The sequence below is a fragment of the Sorghum bicolor genome, chromosome 1 (genome assembly GCF_000003195.3).
Source record: "Sorghum bicolor cultivar BTx623 chromosome 1, Sorghum_bicolor_NCBIv3, whole genome shotgun sequence".
NCBI lineage: Eukaryota > Viridiplantae > Streptophyta > Magnoliopsida > Poales > Poaceae > Sorghum > Sorghum bicolor.
The window spans coordinates 78,190,139-78,212,191 of record NC_012870.2 but is presented as its reverse complement, the minus strand read 5'-3'; the positions used below and the strand labels follow the sequence as shown (position 1 = coordinate 78,212,191).

General features: G+C 43.1%; 3 protein-coding genes across 3 annotated transcripts; 1 reads left to right on the top strand and 2 right to left on the bottom strand.

Moving 5' to 3' along the window:
- Nucleotides 1,165-5,819, top strand: LOC8085675 (probable protein-S-isoprenylcysteine O-methyltransferase). Its single transcript, XM_002468514.2, has 5 exons — nucleotides 1,165-1,903; nucleotides 3,554-3,797; nucleotides 3,910-4,038; nucleotides 4,193-4,301; nucleotides 5,202-5,819. The coding sequence occupies exons 1-4, from the start codon at nucleotides 1,696-1,698 to the stop codon at nucleotides 4,281-4,283; spliced, it is 672 nt and encodes a 223-aa protein (XP_002468559.1). The 5' UTR covers nucleotides 1,165-1,695; the 3' UTR covers nucleotides 4,284-4,301; nucleotides 5,202-5,819.
- Nucleotides 7,316-12,028, bottom strand: LOC8085674 (probable acyl-activating enzyme 1, peroxisomal). The gene is made up of 2 exons (XM_002465871.2): nucleotides 11,196-12,028; nucleotides 7,316-8,889 (listed from the first exon to the last, which is right to left on the bottom strand). Exons 1-2 carry the CDS (start codon nucleotides 11,706-11,708, stop codon nucleotides 7,453-7,455), a joined length of 1,950 nt encoding a protein of 649 aa, XP_002465916.2. The 5' UTR covers nucleotides 11,709-12,028; the 3' UTR covers nucleotides 7,316-7,452.
- Nucleotides 13,149-21,645, bottom strand: LOC8085673 (probable serine acetyltransferase 2). Its single transcript, XM_002465870.2, has 10 exons — nucleotides 20,967-21,645; nucleotides 19,797-19,994; nucleotides 19,628-19,687; nucleotides 19,323-19,418; nucleotides 19,205-19,229; nucleotides 18,691-18,785; nucleotides 16,267-16,433; nucleotides 14,332-14,405; nucleotides 14,143-14,230; nucleotides 13,149-13,980 (listed from the first exon to the last, which is right to left on the bottom strand). Exons 1-9 carry the CDS (start codon nucleotides 21,225-21,227, stop codon nucleotides 14,184-14,186), a joined length of 1,023 nt encoding a protein of 340 aa, XP_002465915.1. The 5' UTR covers nucleotides 21,228-21,645; the 3' UTR covers nucleotides 13,149-13,980; nucleotides 14,143-14,183.

Here is a 22,053-nt window from a genome sequence, read left to right as displayed (position 1 = left end):
GTCTAATATAAATTGAGAAGTTACTGCAGAGATGTGCTGAACATTACATCATTATTTATGACAAGAGTAAAGTCTACCACTGGTCTCTAAACTTGTACCGTATGTCATCGCGGTTTCTAAACTCGCAAATTGACCGTTTAGATTATTGAACTTATTCGTCTGCATCATCTATGTCCCTAAACTTGTTTAGCTATGTCATCCCAATCCCTAAACTTAGAAATCACCCGTTTAAGTCCTTAAATTTGTTCGGTTGTATCATCTGTTCCCTGAATTTGGTTGAGTCTGATCTAGGTAAAAAAAAACGATATAAAAACTCTATATAAAAAAAAATCATAACTTTTTCATATGAACTCGAATGGAGACAAAATTTGTATCAAAGTTATAGCCCTCAACGCGATCTACAACTTTGTAGTTAAATTGTTTTTTATTTAAAGTCATTTAGTATCAAAAAATTTAATTTTAAACTTTAAATTTTAAAATCTATAAACTTAAAAAAACATTTTAGGACCCTAAATGATTTTAGTTTAAAATTTTTTTAACTACAAAGTTGTAGATTGCGTTGCTGGCTACAATTGATATAAAGTTTATCTTTATTTAAGTTCATATGAAAAAATATGAGTTATTTTCGATATAGAGTTTTTATATTTGCTCTATTTTGATCCAGATGAGACTTAAACACAAGTTTAGGAACCGGGATAACATAACTAAACAAGTTTGAGAATTTACATGGATGATTTTTAAGTTTAGCCACCCGGACCGAACAAATTTGGACCTACTCCCTCCGTCACAAATAAATGCACTCTCATTTCTCGAGGAGTCAAATATTTTAAAGTTTGACCAAATATATACATAAATATACTAATATTTATCATATATAATATATATCATTAGGTTAAGTATGCAATATATTTTCATAATATACTTATTTATAGATACAAATGTTAATATTATTTGATATATTTCTAGTCAAACTTAATTTTTTTTTAATTTTTTGAAAAACGAGATGTGTACTTATTTGTGGACAGAGAGATAAATAATTATTTTGCAAATTTATGGAGCAAGATGACACACTCAAACCAGTTTAGAAACCGCGATGGACTTTAAAAATAAACAGATTCCGATCGACGGCCATGATAAAGCCGTGCGATGCGAGGCTGCCTTTCCCCATCTGCGCTGCGCAATCCTTCTTCCTCCCACTTCCGTCCGTGTATTTCCGCCGCGCTCGGCTCGGCCGCCGCCTCCGTGCCCGCCGGCCTACGCGCTCGGCGCAGCCGCGCCCTCGCGCTCGCCTCCCACGTGCGCCCGCCTCAGACTCTGCCGCCGGCTCCCTGCCTTCGTCTCTGCGCCCGCCGCCCACGCCGCTGGCCTACGTGCTCGCCGTAGACGCGCCCTAAACGCCGGTCGCGGCTGTGACCCGCGCCTGCCTCCCACGCCGCATTCACCAGCATCCAACTGAAGCTAGAGAAAATAAGGCAGGGGAAACGCGCTCCTGTGCGGCCGAGCCCGACCCCTCCCCTCTCCTTCTCCATCGCAGTGGGCCCATCTCCAGCAGCGCCGCAAACCTCTCGCCGCCACCGCCGTCTCACAGCAGCACCGGCACGCGTGGCGGCGCGGTACGCCGGCACAAGTTTCGCTTTTCCCGTACAGGCTAGTAGCGAAAAAGCCTAGCCATGCCTTTGGTCTAAAAGCGCCCGCATGCGGCATCCACCCCGCGGTGAAGCATCTCCTCCTAGCACTTCAGCACCCCAGAGCTCTAGCGCAAGCCTCGGGCTCCAGATCCCCAACCTGGCCATGTCGAGCCGGAGACAGGCGTGGCAGTTTGCGGCTGCGCTGGTCTTCTTCCACGGCTCTGAGTATGTCCTCGCTGCCGCTTTCCACGGCCGCCAGAACGTCACCGCTACTTGTGAGTGTGCCATGACTCCATGTCTCTTGTGATTTGAGTCAGGCTTGGACTCTGTTCGTGAAATTCGGTGCATTGCTGGATTTGAAACTGGTGTTGTGCAAATCCTAAATCTGGAGTAAATTCTTGCGCTCTACTGAAATGTTGAAGCAAATCGCTGCGTGAGTTGAATTGTGCTCGTGAGGTTTATTGAGCTATTCCTAGATTGCACCTCAGTCTCATTACTAGATTCTAGCAGTCTCACTGAGCAGTTGAAGCAAATTGCTGCTGAGTAAAGATGTGACTATGTCTTGGTAATTTCTTGCTTGGGTCTGAACTGCCATTTGGCCTAGCTAGAGTATTTGTAGTAGACTTTGTAGTCTATACTTTGTAAACTGCTTTTGCTGTCTGATCTATGTCAACTTTGGCAGCTAGCACCTATCTATTCCATTTAACAGAAACAAGCTGCCAAGTGTTGCTCCTAGAAATTAAGGAACATATCATAATGGGATTTTTTAGTTAAAATCTCCAAGGTTGGAAAGTATGATCAAAATTCATCAATTAAGCAGGTTTTGACAAATGAAACTTATAGCTAATTAATTGCTTCATAAGTCCTCAGTTTATTTTTCCACAGTGGACGAACCAAATTTCATTACGGATAGTAAAGATATTACACAGGTTTCAAGTCATCTGCCCAGTTCCTGAGACATTACTACCCCTCCAGCCCAAGCACAAAGGGCTCAGCCAGAGAAGCAACCAAAAAAGCAATGGCAGCTATGCCACGCCCAGCAAACAACAGGTTTGAGACTGACATAAGAACCTAACACTGAAAACTGACCTGACTTAATACAAGCCAGATGAGGCTGCCACTTCACGCAGGCCAGCGAAGACCGACTTCCAAGCAGCAAAGAACTGAAGCCTTCAAGTCTTGATGATCGCCTGAGAGTCATCCCCCTCTGTTGGACTTGCTGGTGGAATTGCAAATCTGCCGACTTCAGAATCACCGCCCCATGTTCCATCTGAGTTGCAACCTCTTATCTCTAAAGCCCTGCCTAATATACCAGCATGGAACAAATCAAACATAAAATCTCTGTTGGAGCCTTTACTCTCTTCCCCGCAAAGCAAATAGAATATGAACTGATTAGTTACTTTTAACTGGGCTTGTTCAACTGCAGCTTGCATTTAGCCAGCTCATGTATTATGTGATCAAACCATGGGTTCCTTCCAAAACAGGCACTAGGTCACACCAACGTTCATGATATTCTCATTTCAGAACACTAATACATACATAAATAATTCTGAAACATAGCGTAGCGTGATGCTGTTTTTTGTTTTAAACTGTTAAATCTTTAAATTTGCTCTGATGGCGATGGTGAATATATCAAGAGTTCTCAAACTTGTTGTGGTCTTTTGTGGACAAGAAGTCCAATCCACCAAAACTGTAGGATGGGTTGATATTCAGTATTCAAGTAACACAGCCAAAAGCCCAAAGCTTTTTTTCTTTAGCAACTGGACACTGATCAAACAGCTCCTGAAGAAGCATTTGGCATGCGTATGTTGATACTATTGATTATTAGTTTTTTTCCTTAATTTCTTACAGTTTAGGTTATACTTTGCATTATTCTATCTTTATTTTTGGCGGTGTTGTTAGTAATGAAGTTGCTTCTCTTGCAGCACTTCTTATTAGCAAGCAGTATGTATTGGCAATGGGTTTTGCAATGCTGGAACACCTGACAGAAATTCTTATTTTCCCGGAAGTAAAGGAGTACTGGTTTGTCAGTAATACTGGCCTTGTAATGGTTATTGTCGGTGAAATTATCCGTAAACTTGCTGTAGTGACAGCTGGACGTTCCTTCACGCACGTTATAAGAACTTATTATGAAGATCAGCATCAGTTGATCACCCATGGACTGTATAGGTAAATGATTCTTTACTTTTTGCAATAGTTCCAAAGTTATTGAGGTACTACTTTACATTTGTACTACAACAGTTCAGAAGTTTAATTTGTTCTATTCTGCTTAATTATACAGGTTTATGCGCCATCCTGGGTATTCTGGCTTTCTTATATGGGCAGTAGGAACCCAGGTTATGCTGTGTAATCCATTATCAACAGTTGCATTCACACTGGTCTTGTGGAGATTCTTTTCAAAACGGATACCGTATCCTGCCTAAAAAATATTTTAGACTCTTCGTCTCTATTATTGAACTGTCAGAAGCATACCACTTTATGTGTTTTCATCACCCATTGAATATGAACATCTTTGTGAAAAGAGTAAAACTAGTTTTTTCTTGTGATTCCTTCACTCAGAGCAGGTATGAAGAATTTTTCTTGAGGCAGTTCTTTGGCTCAGAGTACGATGAATACGCACAGAGAGTACACTCTGGATTACCATTTATTAAATGAAAGTATAGCACTTGCAAAGTATGCCCTTGAATCCTTGACTTTTAAGTTCCCATTTGATACCATGTACTTCAAACTTTAAGATTTAACTAGCTGCTCTATCGTATTTTCTTTAATTTTGAAAAGAAAGATATTGAACTTAAAAGAAGTAATTGTGCACAAATCGGTCTTGTGCTATAATAAAACCGGTGGATACATGCTTTCTTATAAAAGAAAGAGAAATTAAACAATAATAATCTCATAATTTTGTTTCTTTTCTCATAGGAACATGTGTAGTTTGAATATTTTATCCCTGGCCCAGAATTATATCTATTTTGTGCACAATTACTTCGCGCAACTGCTTTTCGCATTTAAAGTGCTTTCCTTACACTACATTGAAAAGTAACATGTCCTTGTGGCTTGACATCTCACATTTTACTTGCACATGAATTGTGAGCAAATGTGGCTCACATCATTTTTGCTACATTATTTGTACTTTGTGAAAGAAAAAAATATTTTTAGGATCCACCAGTAAGATTTCCAGTAAACTATTGCTTGAACAATGTGGCATGACCACGCTTTGTTTACTTCCAAAATATTTTGCAAAATAGCAACACTAGCACTTTTGTTTGTATTTGACAAATATTGTCCAATCATGGACTAACTAGGCTCAAAAGATTCGTCTTGCAAATTACAGGTAAACTGGTTAATTAGTTATTTCTTTTATCTATATTTAGTGCTCCATGCATGTGCCGCAAGATTCGATGTGATGGGGAATGTGAAAAATTTTGCAAAATATTGTGGGAACTAAACAAGGCCTAAACGTATCTTGCAGTCTGTGTACTGTGCTTACTAGTGAAATAGAATATTTCTGTTCTTTATTTTTTAATACAGCACACATCTGGAGATATGTTATTCATATTGTGTTTGATTTTGTTATAGGTATGTCGAAGTAAAGCACCAAACAATATGAAATCAAGAGATAACAAAGAAAGGAGCCATTTGATGGATTGCATACAATACAAGACAAGTTAGAAATTTTATAGTCTCTAGTCAAGCAGATGAATTTTTTATCAGCTCATTGATGTGTGCAAATTTGGGCAACTTTACATTGGCGGTTGGCCATTACTCATTCTGTAAAGCTCAAGCTTTTTTTCTTAACCCCCATAGTGATGTTCACCAACAGCTGAACTTGTGGCCGCACGCCATTCAGAGCCAAGGTAAGGGCGTCCCCAACAGGTATCGAAATCGCTAGCAATAATGTTTTTAATTCCACGTGGATGAGAGAGAGTGCCCTATATATTCTGTAGTCTGGATGGGAATGTGATCAATCTGTGTATATTCTGCTGAAGTGCTAATAGAAACGCGTCGGTCTAGGGTCCTATTCTCTGAAGCGATGCCATGAAATTGCGTCGGTCTCCGGAAGTTAACACCAGGAGACTGGCGAGGCTTTGGTTTTGTCGAAAAGCACTCGTGCATCCAGCCACTGAACACTTGGTTTGGGCGTACTGATCCAAGTTTGTGTTAAAATAATTAACATTCCAACGTGTTTTATTCTGATTTTGCATAGTTCCAACTTTTGATACAAATAAGAGGAGATGATACTAATTCACAGAATTTTTTAGTGAGAAACTCACGGATTGCTTCCAGCTGTTTCTGCCTTAGAAACGGATCAGCAGTGATACGTTTGGCACCGCATGAGAAGTGGAAACGATTCCCACGTCGTCGTGTAAGGTCAGTGTCAATGTATGTTTTATGAGAGTGTCATACACATTAAGTAAAATTGCTGATTTTGGCAGGTTATCAAATGAAGGAGTTTCATCAGATGAGATGAGAGTTTTATGGATGAAACTCATGTGGCTCGGTTACCTAGTTTATAGTCTTGGTAACTGTGCCATGAAATTATACATTGAGACTGGTCTAGGCTCTTTGATCTTTGGAACTAAATTCATTTTAATAATAAATAATTTAGGCATATGTTGATTAAACTAATATGGTTGTATTATGGAATATATTTTTATATTTATTATTAACTATACAATAGAGATGTTTATGTGTTGTATTTTTATCGTAGAGGAGCGAGTTGTAGAGCGTGTTATGAGTTGTAAATTAGAAATAGATACTATAAATTAGAAACAGATACTATGATAGTACATTGACAACCATTTTCTGATCAAATTAATTTACCGGAACAATAACAGAAATCCACATTAGAGTCATCAGGAACAACATATTTACTGCAACCTTGAGTACTATTTTCACATCGCAAACACAGCCAGACACCAATTTCCAACGCTGATAAGAACATTGAGAGCAATTATGGGCCATTTCGGGGCCAACAAAAGTAATAAAATTTAGGTGGGGAACAATTCCCCCCGTTGACCTTCAAAAAAAATTAAGGGCATCCTCAGAAATTGTGTAGTGTAGATAAGCCCCACGATCTGGCCCTTGAACGACTTGGTTTGCCCATTTCCTGATACTTCAGACATGTTCCATCCCCTAGAGCAAGAAAGCGGTCTTCATTTAATATCGCCGACGCATTTGCAGATTATAGCTCTGTTACTTCAAATCAGGGGGTGGATCTAGTAAAAGGCATGGTGTACATAGTATACCTGTATACCCGTTTGGCTGATAATCTATAATAAAGTACTGTTGGCTGATTTATTGTGATTTATCGCGATAGAAAAATACTATTGAATAGCTGACTAATTCGGTTGATAAGCTCAAGCAAATAGGGATCTCGGCGAAGAGGAGGGTGGTGGGAATAACTGGTGGTTGTTCTTTGCCGGCGAAGGAGTCGGCACCTGGCGTAGCGCGGCGCCGGCGGTAGCCTACCCAGTCGTCGGAGTCGGAGATAGGGAGAGGGAGAGCGCACGGCGGCTGGCGTTGGAGGAGAGGATTCTATTAGGAATACTACTATACTAGACAGTGTTTTTTATTGTCAGGTATACCAGAGATCTGCCGATTCAGACAGAGGATTAGTTATTTTCCTTGGAGTTTTAATTTGAGCATTTCTACGTTTGACAAAATTTGTGCTAGTTTTTGCTGTACACATGTTTGGAGTCGAAAGAGTGCTTGCCTGTTTAGCCACCAGCAAAACATCAATGGACGAGATCGAGATGTCCAAACAGAATAACGTATGTATAGTTGAATCGATCATACATTCATACGACAATACAAGTGACAAACGATGTTACATTTTGCTGCTGGCAATCTTTGTCAGGCTGCCCATGGCGCGAGCCTTATCACGGAGAACAAACTTCTGCGTCTTCCCCGTTGAAGTCTTGGGCATATCCTCGAACACCACCGTCTTGGGCGCCATGTAGTGGGGCAGCCTCTCCCGGCAGAAGCTTATGATCTCCGCTTCCGTGGCGCTGGCGCCGTCCTTGAGCTTGACGAACGCGCACGGCGTCTCGCCCCAGTGGTCGTCTGGCCGCGCCACGACCGCCGCCTCGAGGACGGCAGGGTGGCTGAAGATCACTGACTCCACCTCGATGGAGCTGATGTTCTCGCCGCCCGAGATGATGATGTCCTTGGCCCGGTCCTTGAGCTCGATGTACCCGTCGGGGTGCCGCACGGCGAGGTCCCCGGTGTGCAGCCACCCGCCGGCCATCGACTCCTTGGTCGCCTTCAGGTCCTTGTAGTAGCCGCTCATCACGGTGTTGCCTCGGAACATCACCTCGCCCACCGTCTCGCCGTCGTGCGGCACGCACTCCATCGTTGTTGGGTTCTTGACGTCCGCGTCCTGCATCGCGATGTGGTGGAACCCCTGCCGCGCCTTGAGCCGCGCGCGGTGCTCCGCCGGCAGCGCGTCCCACTCGGGCATCCACGTGCACACGGTCGCCGGGCCGTACGTCTCCGTGAGGCCGTAGATGTGGTACACCACGAAGCCGAGCTCCTCCACCGCGAACAGGACGCGCGGCGGCGGCGGCGCGCCGCCCGTCATGACGCGGACGGGCCCCGGCAGCGGCATCCGGTCCGCGGGCGGCGCGTTGGCGATCATGTTCAGCACCGTGGGCGCGCCGCCCATGTGCGTCACGCCGTGCCGCGCGATGCTGTCGAAGATGACCCCGGCGGTGAAGTGGCGGAGGCATACGTTGGTGCCGCCCTGCATGGCGACGCCCCACGGCAGGTTCCAGCCGTTGCAGTGGAACATGGGCACGGTCCACAGGTACGTCGGCATGGCGGTGATGTCGTACGCGAGCACCGTGGCGATGGTGTTGAGGTACGCGCCGCGGTGGCTGTACACCACGCCCTTGGGCCGCGACGTCGTGCCGGACGTGTAGTTGAGCGAGATCGGGTCCAGCTCGTCCGCCGGCCACCGGATGTCGAACCGGTCGGGGGCGTTCCTGACGAGATCCTCGTAGTCGTCGGAGTCGGTGTCGTCTGAGATGGTGAGCAGGACCGGAAGGGCGGCGGAGTTGGACTCGCCGAGGCGCTTCAACGCGGCTCTCCCGACGTCGAGGAGGTTCGACTCGACGAGGAACACCTTGGCGCCGGAGTGCTTCAGCAGGACGGACACCATGGCCGCGTCGTGCCGCGTGTTGAACGTGCAGAGCACCGCGCCGGCCATGGGCACGGCGAAGTGCAGCTCGTACATCGCCGGCACGTTGGGGCTGAGGACAGCGACCTGAATGTGAACACATCGACCATCAATGGTGAGTTTTAGCTATTTTTTGTTTTATTATTAGTAATAAAGAAAATTCTTCGCCATTTGCCCATTTGTCTGGGATGAGCCCATAGCTACGAATTTCTCAAACGGACCAAATGTAATTGGGACATCTCCGACGAAAACTTTAACCTCCAAAAATTAGTTATTGGAGGAGATACAAATTATGTTTTTGCTTTTAAAGGTCCTCTCTCTAACAAAATGAGAAAATCCAATCTCTAATAAGAAAAATAATGAATTGGGAGGGGAGAGGTCTCCCCTTTATTTGAGGGTTGAGGGGCAGGATTTGAGAGATTGAGATAAAAATTATTATGATTGGGTTTGGGGACTGCTAGAGTAATAAGATTTTTAAAATAATTATTTTTTCCCATTGGAGATTAAAAAAGAGGAAACTGCTGGAGATGCTTTTAGGCTAGTTAAACATTAAATAGGGTGCCACATAAGCAAAATTGCGGACTTGGCAGAGTCATTAAATAAAGCAGTTTTATCAAATGAGAGAGGAGTTTCATCCCCATGAAACTTATATGGCTCGGTTACCTAATTTATAGTTTTGGTAACCGTGTCATGAGACTATGTATTGAGACTGCCTTTATGGCCTTTAGGCCAGTCTCAGTGGAGAGTTTCATAGCGTTGTTTCCAAGGTTGCCATATCATATGAAATAAAATAAAACTTGGATAAAACACCCACTCTCAATGGAGTGTTTCATTCCATGGTTTCATAGACATTTAATTTCAAGACTCATAGAGAGTTGACAATCGTGATAATAGAGTTTTATCTAAATGAAATATATTTTTTTCTTTCTTTTTAAATATAGTGTCATGTCATCTAAAATACCTATATAACAACCTATTAAATATAAATGAAACTTAAATGAAACTTTCACTAACACCGGAGCCCACAGGCCGTGCTTTGTAGTCGCCATCCCAATGTGGCCCGAGCAAAAAACTATAAACAAAATCGATTGTGGACCGTCGAGCATCCCAAAACTAAAATCTCGATCTCATTGTGAAAAGAGTCCACTAGGGCCTTGTTTAGTTCAAAAAAATTTACAAATTTTTTCAGATTTTTCGTCACATTAAATTTTTAGACGCATACATAGAGTATTAAATATAGACGAAAATAAAAACTAATTACACAGTTTGGTCGGAATTAACGAGACGAATCTTTTGAGCCTAGTTAGTTCATAATTGGATAATATTTGTCAAATATAAACGAAAGTGCTACTATTCCTATTTTGTAAATTTTTTTTAACTAAACAAGGCCTAGAATTCCGAATGCTCGAATTTTATATTGCACGCGTCTCTATCTACTCAATCATATCCCCATTTCGACACGCAGGTCCACATGGGCCATGGACCTTAGAAATGACAACGATTACATGATTGGACATTTTCTATATTTCTACTAGAACCTTGCCAAATGGGTCCATGTTCCATTTGATCTAGATTTAGATCGCCTAAGCTTCTCTAAAGATAGTACTCATCCATTTCAAATTATAATAGCAAAATTGATGAGAAAAAATTAAAATAATTTACAATTTAGAATAGAGGAAGTATACAAAAATATAGGGCTATATTATTATAGAAAACAAGAAACAACTACCTTATTATTATTACAGTTTATATAGAGATACAAATTGTTTGAGGATTTGTTTAGATACACTTATATTCAAATCAATCAATGTGTGCTTTGAATGAATTAAGGTAGAAATTAGTTAATATAACTTTTGTTTATCATATTATAACTTTGTTTTGACACTACAGTTCATAAGTTGAGCCGAATTAACTAGAGCATATGACTTCTTTGAGTCAGCAAACTATCCTCGTGTTTTCTATCCATGTCAAGTTTTATATGGATGTTGTCGCATTTAACTTAGTCGACGTGTTCAAGTGGAATTTAGTGACACTCTATTCCCTCCACGTCTTGAATTGATATGAATCCGACTATATTCAAATAAAACCTCGAAACTCGGATCTTATTCAGGTACACTCCTCCATCCATGTAAATTGAAACATACTGATAGAAATTAGTTGATTTTCCACTATTGATCGATACAAGCGCATCCAAACGGCCAACACAAGTAGCTTCGTTCTCTCGGCGCTCAACCCCGCCCCGCTGGCCTTTCTAACGGGAAAGCTGTGATAAGACAGCGTGCTACACTAACGACAACGGATGGAGTGGAAAGTCGGCAACTTATCCGCGATCGCCTAATCACGACAAAGGGGAGGGAGAGAGCAAGCCAAGCGGAGCGGAGCGGAGCACTCACCACATCACCGCGCGCGACGCCGAAGCGTGTGGCGAGCGCGGCCGCCACGCGGAGGCAGCGCCCCCGCGTCTCCGCCCACGTGTGGCGCCGGTCCCCGTACACCACCGCGGGGCGGGCCCCGTAGACGGCGGCGGCGCGCTCGATGAAGCTGATCGGCGACAGCGGCGCGTGGTTGGCCGCGCACCGCACCGTGCCGGCCTCCATGTCCAGCACCACCACCTCCTCCTCCTCCCCCTCCTCTGTTCCCGAGAGGCTGGAGAAGAACAGCAGAGACGCCGCTGCTGGCACGGCAGCAGCAGGAGGAGGAGGAGGAGGTGAAGGCAACGACCCGCGCGGGTGGCATGGCGAGAAATTAAGCAGCGTGCGAGGTCGTGCGAGGCGATTAGAGTAATCCCAGTGGGGATTAAAGTAGTAGCGGGTCTGATTATCTAAGTGAGAGTGCGAGAGCGAGCTGCCGCTGGTGCTGTAGCGGGGAAGTAGCCTGCGGATCGCAGAGGCCGCCGCGGCTCTCATGTCTCTATACGCCACTGGTGGCTGCGGCAGCAGGAACAGGGCATGTGCGAGTGCGAGTGCAGGCCGCGCAGCTGTAGCTGTAGCACTCACTCGTCTTGGATGATAGATAAGCTTGTCTTATACACTACAGTATTTTTTTTTTATAAAGGACGATAAAAGCTTTATCGTAAGTTTATTAGTAGAGCTGTACAAAAATTACAAAACAGGGCAGCAGAAGCTCAGCCACCGGTGAGCCTCCCCTAACACCGCACAACTGAAAACTAAAACTAACCGTTGGCTACTGAAAAATAAAGGAACGGCAAAAGCAAGGCAGTAGCTGAAGTTCGCACAGAATTGGAGCTGAAGTTCACACATGTGAAGGTGAAGCGACACCCCTTCGTATAGAGTGATTTTTACCGAAATTAAAGTAGACATTAGCAGATGATTTAGACAGTCACAGTGTTACAAAAAGAAGTAGATACGCCCTCTGGGTCAGTTTAATATGCACCCAGGCATCGGATTATCATATTGCATAGGATATGATGAAGCTGACTAAAAAGAGTAGCCTGAGAATCAAGTAGATGCCCAGACGCCCAGTCGTATAACTGAATAAAAAATGATATCACAACCGGCTGTTGGAAGCAGATAAGAAGGCAGTGGCGTTCTGACAAATTGATCGGGCTCCTTTGGAACGGAGGATTTCCAAAGGAAATAAACACAGGAATCAGCAATTCATAGGAAAAGATACTGTAAAATTATCTGGTTTGCAGGATTGATGCATAGGAAAGGACGATTTTGAACCTATTTCATAGAAATGGAAACATCCACTACAACCTAATTTTTCCTTCCTTGCATAGAAGAGGCAAGGGTGTGGGTGCGTACGTTTATAAAGGTAAATATGCACTTGTATTTTTAACATCTAGAAACTAAATCTCACAAAAAAAAAGTACTTGAGACCGAGTGGATAAAACAATCGGCTTTGAAATGGGTAAAGTCTCACGCCATTAGTTAAATCAATAAATGCGATTGTGCACTTCCTAATATTCCTATTTCTGCGGCTTTCCTATAAGTATCCAAACATCCATTTTCTACTTTTAAATACTCTGTTCTGCAATTACATTCCTAAGGAATTCCTACATTTTTCCTATTCCTATGGTTTTGCAATTTTATGTTCTGAAAGGGGCCAAAAATGTCTAAATAAATATTTGATAAGGTATAGGACCAATTGCGAACACTCCGCCCAAAAAAATCATATATAATTCTCACTTCTCAATGAGTCAAATAAATTAAGTTTGATCAAATTCATCTAAGAAAATATTTATATTTATGATGCCCAATAAATCTATTTGGAAATAAATTAGTAAAGTTTAAGAAAGCTTACTTATCTCACATATAATTACATTCTTTTTAGAACGAAGAGACTATTGTACTAAAGACTCAGAACAATGCAAAACAAAAGCCTTTTTTTTTACTAGTATGCCACTTTCATTTGCATCACAATAAATATTTAGATGTTGTTTGGTTACACCCAGGCAGCTTTGCCTGACGCTGCGCGCACGGCGGCGCACTCGCATGGGACAGTCACACAGATCGCTGCCCAGCAGCCAATTCTCCTGGGTAGACTGAACTCTTGTACAGCTCGAGAAACACATTGAACAATATAACGCCTGTAGGGAATAGATAAAATTTCAGATGATAGGGCACCTCAGTTTCTGGAAGGACTGCCCCGTCAAAGAAAAAGACTGGTTCAGTGATAACTCCGGCATTCAAAATTTTGTTAACTTCTTTGAAAGACCACTGAAGAATGCTTCTCTGTTTCTACCACAAACACTTGATATAACTTATTAGCTTCATGAAGGTTAGTCAGCACAGTCCACGTCTCGATGTCTACGCCGAATTGTTGCTGACCTGCTTTATACTGCTGTATATGTTTGAACTGGAAATCTCTACATACTCTGGAAAATAAACCGTTCCTAGTTTCCTACCACATTTGTTAACACAATGTTTGGTGTTATTACAGAAGATTTAAGGGGATAAAACTATAAATGGCAGATTCTGGAGTCCTGGGTGACCCTTTTCCATCTTCATTAGGTTGCCTGGACAGAAAGAGGAACACAAAGCTCACAACTATCCAGCCTTGTGCCAGTGACGAAATGTCCAGAATGCCATTGGTATGCGTTTCGTCAAACTTTTTTACTGGGCTTTCTGCGAATGAGACGATGAAACCTTTCTTTTTACTTCAACAAACTTCTTGCCAATAAGGCAGCGAAACCTTTTTTACTCCACAACATTCCTGCAAATAAGACAGGTTCATTCAGGGCAGCAGCAACTTCGACATTCATGCATCAACCATTTCTTTACAAGTGCATTTGCTATATTTATAAATTGGAGACTAACTAACTAAAAATGGACTGTTATAGGAACATTGGTACTAGGGCTAAAACGATAAGCTCACCACAGACGAATAGAGAGAAGACTCATCATTAGCTGTATGAATCATCTGAATCTGACGGCAGCATGCTCAAAATAATCTCTCCTTGCATCTGCATCCAATCAGAAAAATGGCAACATAAAGTAAGCACCTAGCATTGTAGATCATGTAACCCAGAAATCCTATCTTGTAAAAATCTCTGAACATGCTTACCATGTTTCATAGTTAAAGAAGGATCTTCTTTCTCTGTATAACCAACTATCTTTGCAGGATTACCTACAGCCATACTTTGAAATAAAAGGAAAACAATAATGTAAAAATCAATGGTTAAGTTGAGGTACATAACATAAATACATAATATACATGATCAAAGACCACTGTCATAGCAGAAATGGTGACCAAATCGTTAACAAACTAATTATTGCACTAACGAAAATGCATATTAGGCCTTGTTTAGTTCCGAAAAGTGAAAAGTTTTCGGTACTGTAGCATTTCGTTTGTTTGTGACAAATATTATCCAATCATACACTAACTAGGATCAAAAGATTCGTTTCGTGATTTACAGCTAAACTGTACAATTAGTTTTTGTTTTTGTCTATATTTAATGTTTCATGCATGTGCCACAAGATTCGATGTGACGGGGAATCTTGAAAACTTTTTGGTTTTCAGGGTGAACTAAACAAGGCCTTAATGTGATCATAGGCCAGGCAGGCGGGCGTGCGTGTGCGCTTGCGGCCAGGCAGGCGGGGCGGGGGCGGGAAGGCAGGGGAAGAGGTGGGGAGGGGCGCAAAGCGGCAAAGGCGTACACAGGGGAGTAGAGTAGAAAAAAGAGCGGTTGGGAGCAAAACCGAATCACCGAGACGACCACTGACGGCGGGGAGACGCTGTACGGGGATGCGTGCTCGGCGAGGGCGGTGACGGTGAGAGGGTTTTGGCGGGTTGCGTTTTTTGCTGTCTGGTGACAGCTTTTCACGGGGATTTTGCGGCGTGCGGTGGGGACCTGGCCGGTCGGCGGCGTGGGGCGTGCGGCGTGAATGCACTGCAACGGCAGCCACGGCTTTGCTTTGCCCTGTGCTACGCCTTTCGGCCGGGCCCCGGGCGCGGGCGGACGGTGGTGCGGCGTCCGCGGGTCGGTGGACGGGGCTCGGGGCATGGGTGTGGTGCGCGTAAAAGTTGCGCGCTTGTGGCCCATGGACGTGTGGATGGTGCCATGAGCTGGAACGCGCGCGCCGTCCTGGCCCTGGGCTCCCTAAGTTTCACTGGACACTTATTAACAGTACAGATCTCCATTTAAACACCACTAAGGACACCTTTACACAAAAGAAAAATATAGACTTTTCTGGTACGTCCAATTGGAAGGGGAGAGGAAAGGATCCATGGGCCCATACAAGCCTGATTCCCACCAGCACTTTGGATGGACTGTCTTATCTGATTCTTTACTGATAGCCAGCAAAGTCAGGTCCGAATTTACTGGAGGTAGCAGATCAATCAATAGGACATTGAAGTGTTGAAATGTCAAATGCTTATATTTTTAGATAAAGATTGAATCCCAGAAAATCCAGGAAAATCGCATATCATATATTCCCTCTGTCCCATATTATAGGTCGTTTGGCTTTTCTATGTGCATAGCTTTTGGTGTACACCTAGATATACACTATGTCTAGATACCTAGTAAAAAACTATGTATATTACCCAAAACAACCTATAATTTGAAATGGAGGGATTAGTTAGCAAGACTAGATCTAGGGCCTTTAGACACATGATGATGTAGGTGTCGTACTGCTGCCACCTGCCAGGCTATTTGTTGGCAATGTAGTACAATCAAGTTTCCAACCAAAGCTCTGCTCCATTTTTTTAAAACCCTGCAACTTACATAGTTAATTTTGGACATTGCATAAAATGAGCATAGGTGCCGCCTCTAGGAGCTCAATCATTTTTTAAAAGAAAACACTCAATCAGTTAATATATGAATAACACGCGCTGGACACTGGACAGTACCATTTTAATAATTTTCTTAATGTTTTCTTTCTTTACAAGGACTATCCACACTGCAGGAACATTAGAACATCCAAGTTCAGATCTGTTCCTTAAAGTTTTCACCTGAGGTGTTATTATGTAAGATTGTAATACAGTAGTATAGTTTCTAACCTGTGGGGAGGTACATCCTTTAAAACAAGGGAGCCAGCAGCAATCATGGCACCTTCGCCTACATTGATATTGCCAAGGATAGTAGCACCAGCTCCAATAAGAGCTCCCTGACCGATCTTGGGGTGCCTGTCTCCATGTTCCTTGCCTGTACCTCCAAGTGTAACACCCTGTACGAAAGGTCAGACTCATAAGATGGTGAACTTCCGACTTTCCCTAAGAAAGCTTTGGAATCTTAATAGAGTTTAACTATGATAAAAAAAAGGAAGCTGAGCTAGCTCAGTTGGTCAAGGGTGTGCATGTATACCCAGACCATCCAGGTTCAAATCCTCGTCCAGGCAAATTTGGGTGACTATTTTCTTATTAATATTAATAAAATGGAACGCCAGCTAGTTCCTCCTAGGTTGGTCTATGATATGAAAAAGGGACCGGCATGAAAATATATAGAAATAGGGCAATCAAGGCATACTTATAGGATACAGATATGCTTGTAGCCAAGCGAGGACTAAGTTCATTTAAGATTTACGAAAAAAATGACAGGAAAATAGTAATGCGATACTGCGAAGCAAGCATACATATGCCCCTAAAATTTCCCCACTTTTTTCCCATTTTACTTGTATATGCACACATCAAAAGGTTTCTCATGCCTATAGAATCTAGACAAAAATGGAAAATCTTCTGAACTTAATTGAATGGGTCGCAATTACACACACAAAATATTTATTGAATAAATACAAATGTGTGCATAGAAATCATTTAAGGAACAAACATAATCCAACAAGTCTACTTAATTTGGCATATTACAGTCTAAAGTTTATATCTAGTTCGTATATTATATCATAGGATAATACTGCATAGGCTTGCCAAGTTTTCCTATTCACACATGGCTGTCAAAATAGTTATCGAAGGAAGATCGGTAGTTTCAGTTGATAAAAACCTAGACATTTCTGCCTGCTGCCTGCTTTAGTTCTATAACTGATTAGCTGTTAAGGATGCAACTTGCTATATGAAAGGAACAACGGATGAATGGAGAATAACCAAACCATTTCAATTGTTTACACATGATTTTGCCTGGGACTAAAGGCTTCGGTTTAACCTACCTGTCTTTTTAATTGTTTGAAATATCATCAAATTTGCTATACATGGAAGCAAATTTGAAGCTATTGGGCCAACAGCTGGATGGTTCTGGAGTCTCACCAATCTGACATGGATCACCTACTTACAGGGGCCTTGAACATCAGTGTCCTTGCTGAATTCCTTGATCACATTTGGCATCTGCACCTTCCAAGGAATATTCAGTAAGGTCAGCTTATGATGGTTTCTTCCAAGGATCAGTTTCTTTTGGTCCTTGAGCATTTGGAAGAGTTGGGCTCCGAGTAAATGCCGCTTCATGTGGTTGGCGGCCCACAACAAATGTTGGACGGTTGACCCGCTGGCTTGCCAGGGTTTGCAATATGCCCCCTTGCTGTCCATTGTGTAATCAGGAAGGTGAAACAATTAATCACCTTTTGGTGGCATGTGTTTACTCTCTGCAGTTTTGGTTTGGGCTGCTACAAACGATGGGGCTCCTGAACCTCTCCCCTCAATCAAGAGAGTTTCCTTCGATGGCTGGTAGAATCAATGAGGGGTAATCGGACAGGTTCGGCAAGGTTTAAATTCCATTATAATTCTCAGAACTTGGACCATCGTAACTACTGTGTTTTTTAGGCGCTTCACCAAACCTTGAGAGCATCACGTTGTATTATGGGGGTTTGGCAGGGGCTAAGGGCAATGCTTATCTAGCTGCCTTGTCTCGTGAGGGGACTTAAAGACGTTTTTCTCCTCCTGGTCATGGTAGTGTTTTGTGGTGTATCATGGGCGATCTAGTTGTTTGGGAATGGTGGGGTGTTGGTTTGTGTTTTGTAAGGGTTTCTCTACCCGGTTTTTCCTTAATATAATTACACGCAGCTGTCCACCGTGTCCGAGAAAAAAGCACATCAAATTTGCTAAGGTGATAGCTACCATAACACCATCATCAATTTTATGTGCTGCATATGCACTACTTTTGTGAATAAGTATGAGTCGATGCTCAAGATAGATATCAAACACTGAGTCGATGGGATAGAAGTATGTCTGCAACAAATTTTGCAGCACGCCAGCTTGACTTACATATAAAGAACAACCAATGGTTAAACAAAGACGCTTCGTAAAATAACAACTACTTTATCTTCCATTCTCCATAAGAATACAAGAAAGTAACAACCAAAAGGATCTTGGAAAGCGCTAAGGACCATACTTCAACAAACCACTCAGCATTTAATATGGACTTCAAGAATGAAACAATCTCTCAAACAAGAAAGGAACATGCCAAATTGTGTTAATAAAAATCATACTACAAAAAGTGTGTTGTTTCTTTATGGAAAAAAGATGGTTGATTCATGCATTCACCTGCATTAATGAAACCCAATTTCCAACTACAGCAGTTTCACCAATGACTAGGCCTGTTCCATGATCCAACAATATTCCCTCGCCAATTTTGGCAGCTGCATGTTAAAAATAAAAAACACTGAATACCTAAAAAATAATTTATCAAAGAATACAACCTAAAAATAAATAAATAACCAAGCATTTGAATTTCACAGCTGAAAACTTAGAAGGTGTAAGCACCCATTGTAGAGTCGTGCTATTTATTTTCTAGCCTGAAGAACAAACCAACAAAGCACTTGCAGGATGTCAATAGATATAGCTACATAAGCATTAAGTAAAAAACTTCTATGATGACCCAGAACTTTAAGATCAAACAGTACAGATCAACAGATAAAATGAATAGTAATCAAGTCACTACTAAGTAGATTGATCTATCAAGGCCCACTGTGTATTTTCTAGTGTTCTGAGTTGCATGTATAAATTTGATATTATTATATTACATAAATTTAGTCTTCTAAATTCATAGATGAAATACCTGGATGTATATCCACAGCAAAGACCTGCGAGCAATAATGATAGCAAATGTTACTCACAGAGGAAAACCATATGGATACAATAGAAATCTATCTGCTGATTAAGAAATCATGCTTCACCTCACTAATACGGCTTTGCAGTGCCAATGCCAAAACTTTACGTCCCTGGTTCCATAATACATTAGCTATCCTGTACGACTGCAACGATTGGTAACCCTGAAAATAGCGCACAAGCAGCATGACAAGACACTAGACATCAGTATCGTATATGTTTGTAAGAATTAGATGATAAACCATTGTCAGAAACATGTAACAAGGTACAGAAGGGTGCGAGAGGCAATTCAACCCTATCCTACACAGTAAAATGAGCAACCAAATTCTCCCTACTCAGACAGCATCCTGGAATGGATATCATAACTACACACCTTTAGGTATAACAGTGCCCAACTATATTGGGAACAAGCTGGATCTCTGTCTTTGAAAGCCTGAATTAGCAAAGCAGTTCCCATAGTTATCAATTCATTAACAGGATGGATAGAAGAATTAATATGTAAACATAAAACAAAATGAAATAGCAGCATAACAGTGACTCACCTGAGCATCAAGGCGAATGGAACGGCACATATCTTTGTTATTAAGCACAACATCGTTAAAAATATCGATTAGCTGAGTAGCAAGCAATGTTGGATCTTCAAGCCTGTTTGCAAGGACGAAGCTCAACGCTCGCTCCAGACAGTCATGAGACAACACACTGGCGTACAAGAAGCTACTTAAAATAGGTTCCTTTTCTGCCTGTAGAATATAAGCATCGCACGGTCAGCCATCAGGTAACCAATACAACAGTAAAATCATGACAAACATGACCTTGCATAAAGATGTGAGAGCATAACGTTAGAATAGTATGAGTGAAAAAAAAAACATCAAAATGGTGTTTTTCCATTTTTTACAAGATTTGTTATTTCAGTTATTAGGTAGACATAAAGCTCTTCCGTAGACTGTAGTTATGCTTAATGTTAGTTGCATTGAACTGGATTGTGTTACTGCTTTTTAAGCTTAACTGAGTAATACCTAGCTTCCCTACATAATAAATGCAAGAGATATGCATCTTCACATGACATTTTGGTAGAAACAGATCACAGCATCATCAAAATTGAGTTGCCAGCAACGTTTCCTTTTTACTAGGGTTGCCTGCGCAACATATAAAGTTATAAACGCAATGGCATATGCACATATACAGTTAGAAAAAAAACACATAGTTTGAAATCGAATCCATTTTTGCCCTCTTGATTGCCTTGGCTAAGCTGAAACTATTACAAACACACACACACACAAACAAATCAGAACTACCAATAGTTTTAAAGGCAGTTCCTTTTGTCACATCAACTAAGCTTAGCCAATAGATTATCGTGGCCAATCCACTCTACCGTTGAAGTAAAGAAGGAAAAAAGATGTGGACTTGCGTACTCTGCGCAAAAGGAGATAACGGTTCCATCAAATCCAAGAACTACAAGAGCTGGTTACAGTGAAAATCAAATAGTTTAAGTTACTAATAGTAGTATACTGGCGTGTTGCCACCAGAAACTAAAGAGAATATAGTCAAACAGGTCCTTAAATAAGATGCTCAAAACCAAAAGCTGATGACAATTGACAACCACCCAAAACAAACGTAGCTTTATTAATTCATTATATGCGTGGCGCAAACAGAAGCGCAAGCTGCGATCCATTCCAACCAATACTCCAATCGAGGTCCCGAAGCATACTCACTTCAGACTTGGCCTCCGCCTTGACGGCCACCCATATGGGGTCCTCGGGGGAGTCGACGATGCCGCGCGCCGCCGCCACGGTGCTCCCCCGCGAGCTCCCCATCACGTAGATGGGGAAGATGGCCTCGGACCGGCCCCGCCAGTCCCCGGCGCACGAGCCGCACCCAGCGCCGGCGCCGGCGCCCGGCGCGGCCTTCACCCTCGCCTTCGCCGCCGCGTCGCCCTCCACCTTCTCGAGCACCAGGCACCCGCAGGACGTCATGGGGGTCGAGCAGCGATGCCCGGAGCCTCCCTGATCCAAGGGTTTCGTTCGCCCCTGCGGCGGCCCGACGCGGCGAGCCGAGCGCGTGCGGCCAGGCAGGCGGGGCGGGGCAGGGGCAGAGGTGGGGAGGGGCGCAAAGCGGCAAAGGCGCACACAGGGGAGTAGAGTAGAAAAAAGAGCGGTTGGGAGCAAAACCGAATCGCCGAGACGACCACTGACGGCGGGGGAGACGCCGTACGGGGATGCGTGCTCGGCGAGGGCGGTGACGGTGAGAGGGTTTTGGCGGGTTGCGTTTTTTGCTGTCTGGTCACAGCTTTTCGCGGGGATTTTGCGGCGTGCGGTGGGGACCTGGCCGGTCGGCGGCGTGGGGCGTGCGGCGTGAATGCACTGCAACGGCAGCCACGGCTTTGCTTTGCCCTGTGCTGGCTACGCCTTTCGGCCGGGGGCCCAGGGCGCGGACGGACGGTGGCGCGGCGTCCGCGGGTCGGTGGACGGGGCTCGAGGCGTGTGGGTGTGGTGCGCGGAAACGTTGCGCGCTCGTGGCCCGTGGACGTATGGATGGTGCCATGACCATGAGCTGGAACGCGCGCGCCGTCCTGGGCCTGGGCTGCGTGTTTCGTGCCGTCTGGCTGTGGGGAATTCTAGAGCAGGAAAGGAAATCCCGGCTGCCAGAGCCAGACAAGGTCGCTGGCTTATGCCTAGACGCCTAGTTACCAAAAAAAATTAAGATTTCCTATCGTATCAAATCTTTAAACGTAAATCATTAATTACAGATAAAAAATAACTAACTATATATTTTACTTGTAATTTAAAAGATAAATCTTTT

Excerpts from the sequence above, each read along its gene's own strand:
- LOC8085675 (XM_002468514.2), top strand. The coding sequence starts at position 1,696 with ATGCGGCATCCACCCCGCGGTGAAGCATCTCCTCCTAGCACTTCAGCA. Across the intron at positions 1,904-3,553 it reads CCAGAACGTCACCGCTACTT|CACTTCTTATTAGCAAGCAG; the intron begins GTGAGTGTGCCA and ends CTTCTCTTGCAG. Across the intron at positions 4,039-4,192 it reads TTCTTTTCAAAACGGATACC|GTATGAAGAATTTTTCTTGA; the intron begins GTATCCTGCCTA and ends CACTCAGAGCAG.
- LOC8085673 (XM_002465870.2), bottom strand. The coding sequence starts at position 21,227 with ATGACGTCCTGCGGGTGCCTGGTGCTCGAGAAGGTGGAGGGCGACGCG. Across the intron at positions 19,688-19,796 it reads CCATTCGCCTTGATGCTCAG|GCTTTCAAAGACAGAGATCC; the intron begins GTGAGTCACTGT and ends TTGCTAATTCAG. Across the intron at positions 16,434-18,690 it reads ATTGGGTTTCATTAATGCAG|GGTGTTACACTTGGAGGTAC; the intron begins GTGAATGCATGA and ends CCTTTCGTACAG.
- LOC8085674 (XM_002465871.2), bottom strand. The coding sequence starts at position 11,708 with ATGAGAGCCGCGGCGGCCTCTGCGATCCGCAGGCTACTTCCCCGCTAC. Across the intron at positions 8,890-11,195 it reads GCGTCGCGCGCGGTGATGTG|GTCGCTGTCCTCAGCCCCAA; the intron begins GTGAGTGCTCCG and ends GTTCACATTCAG.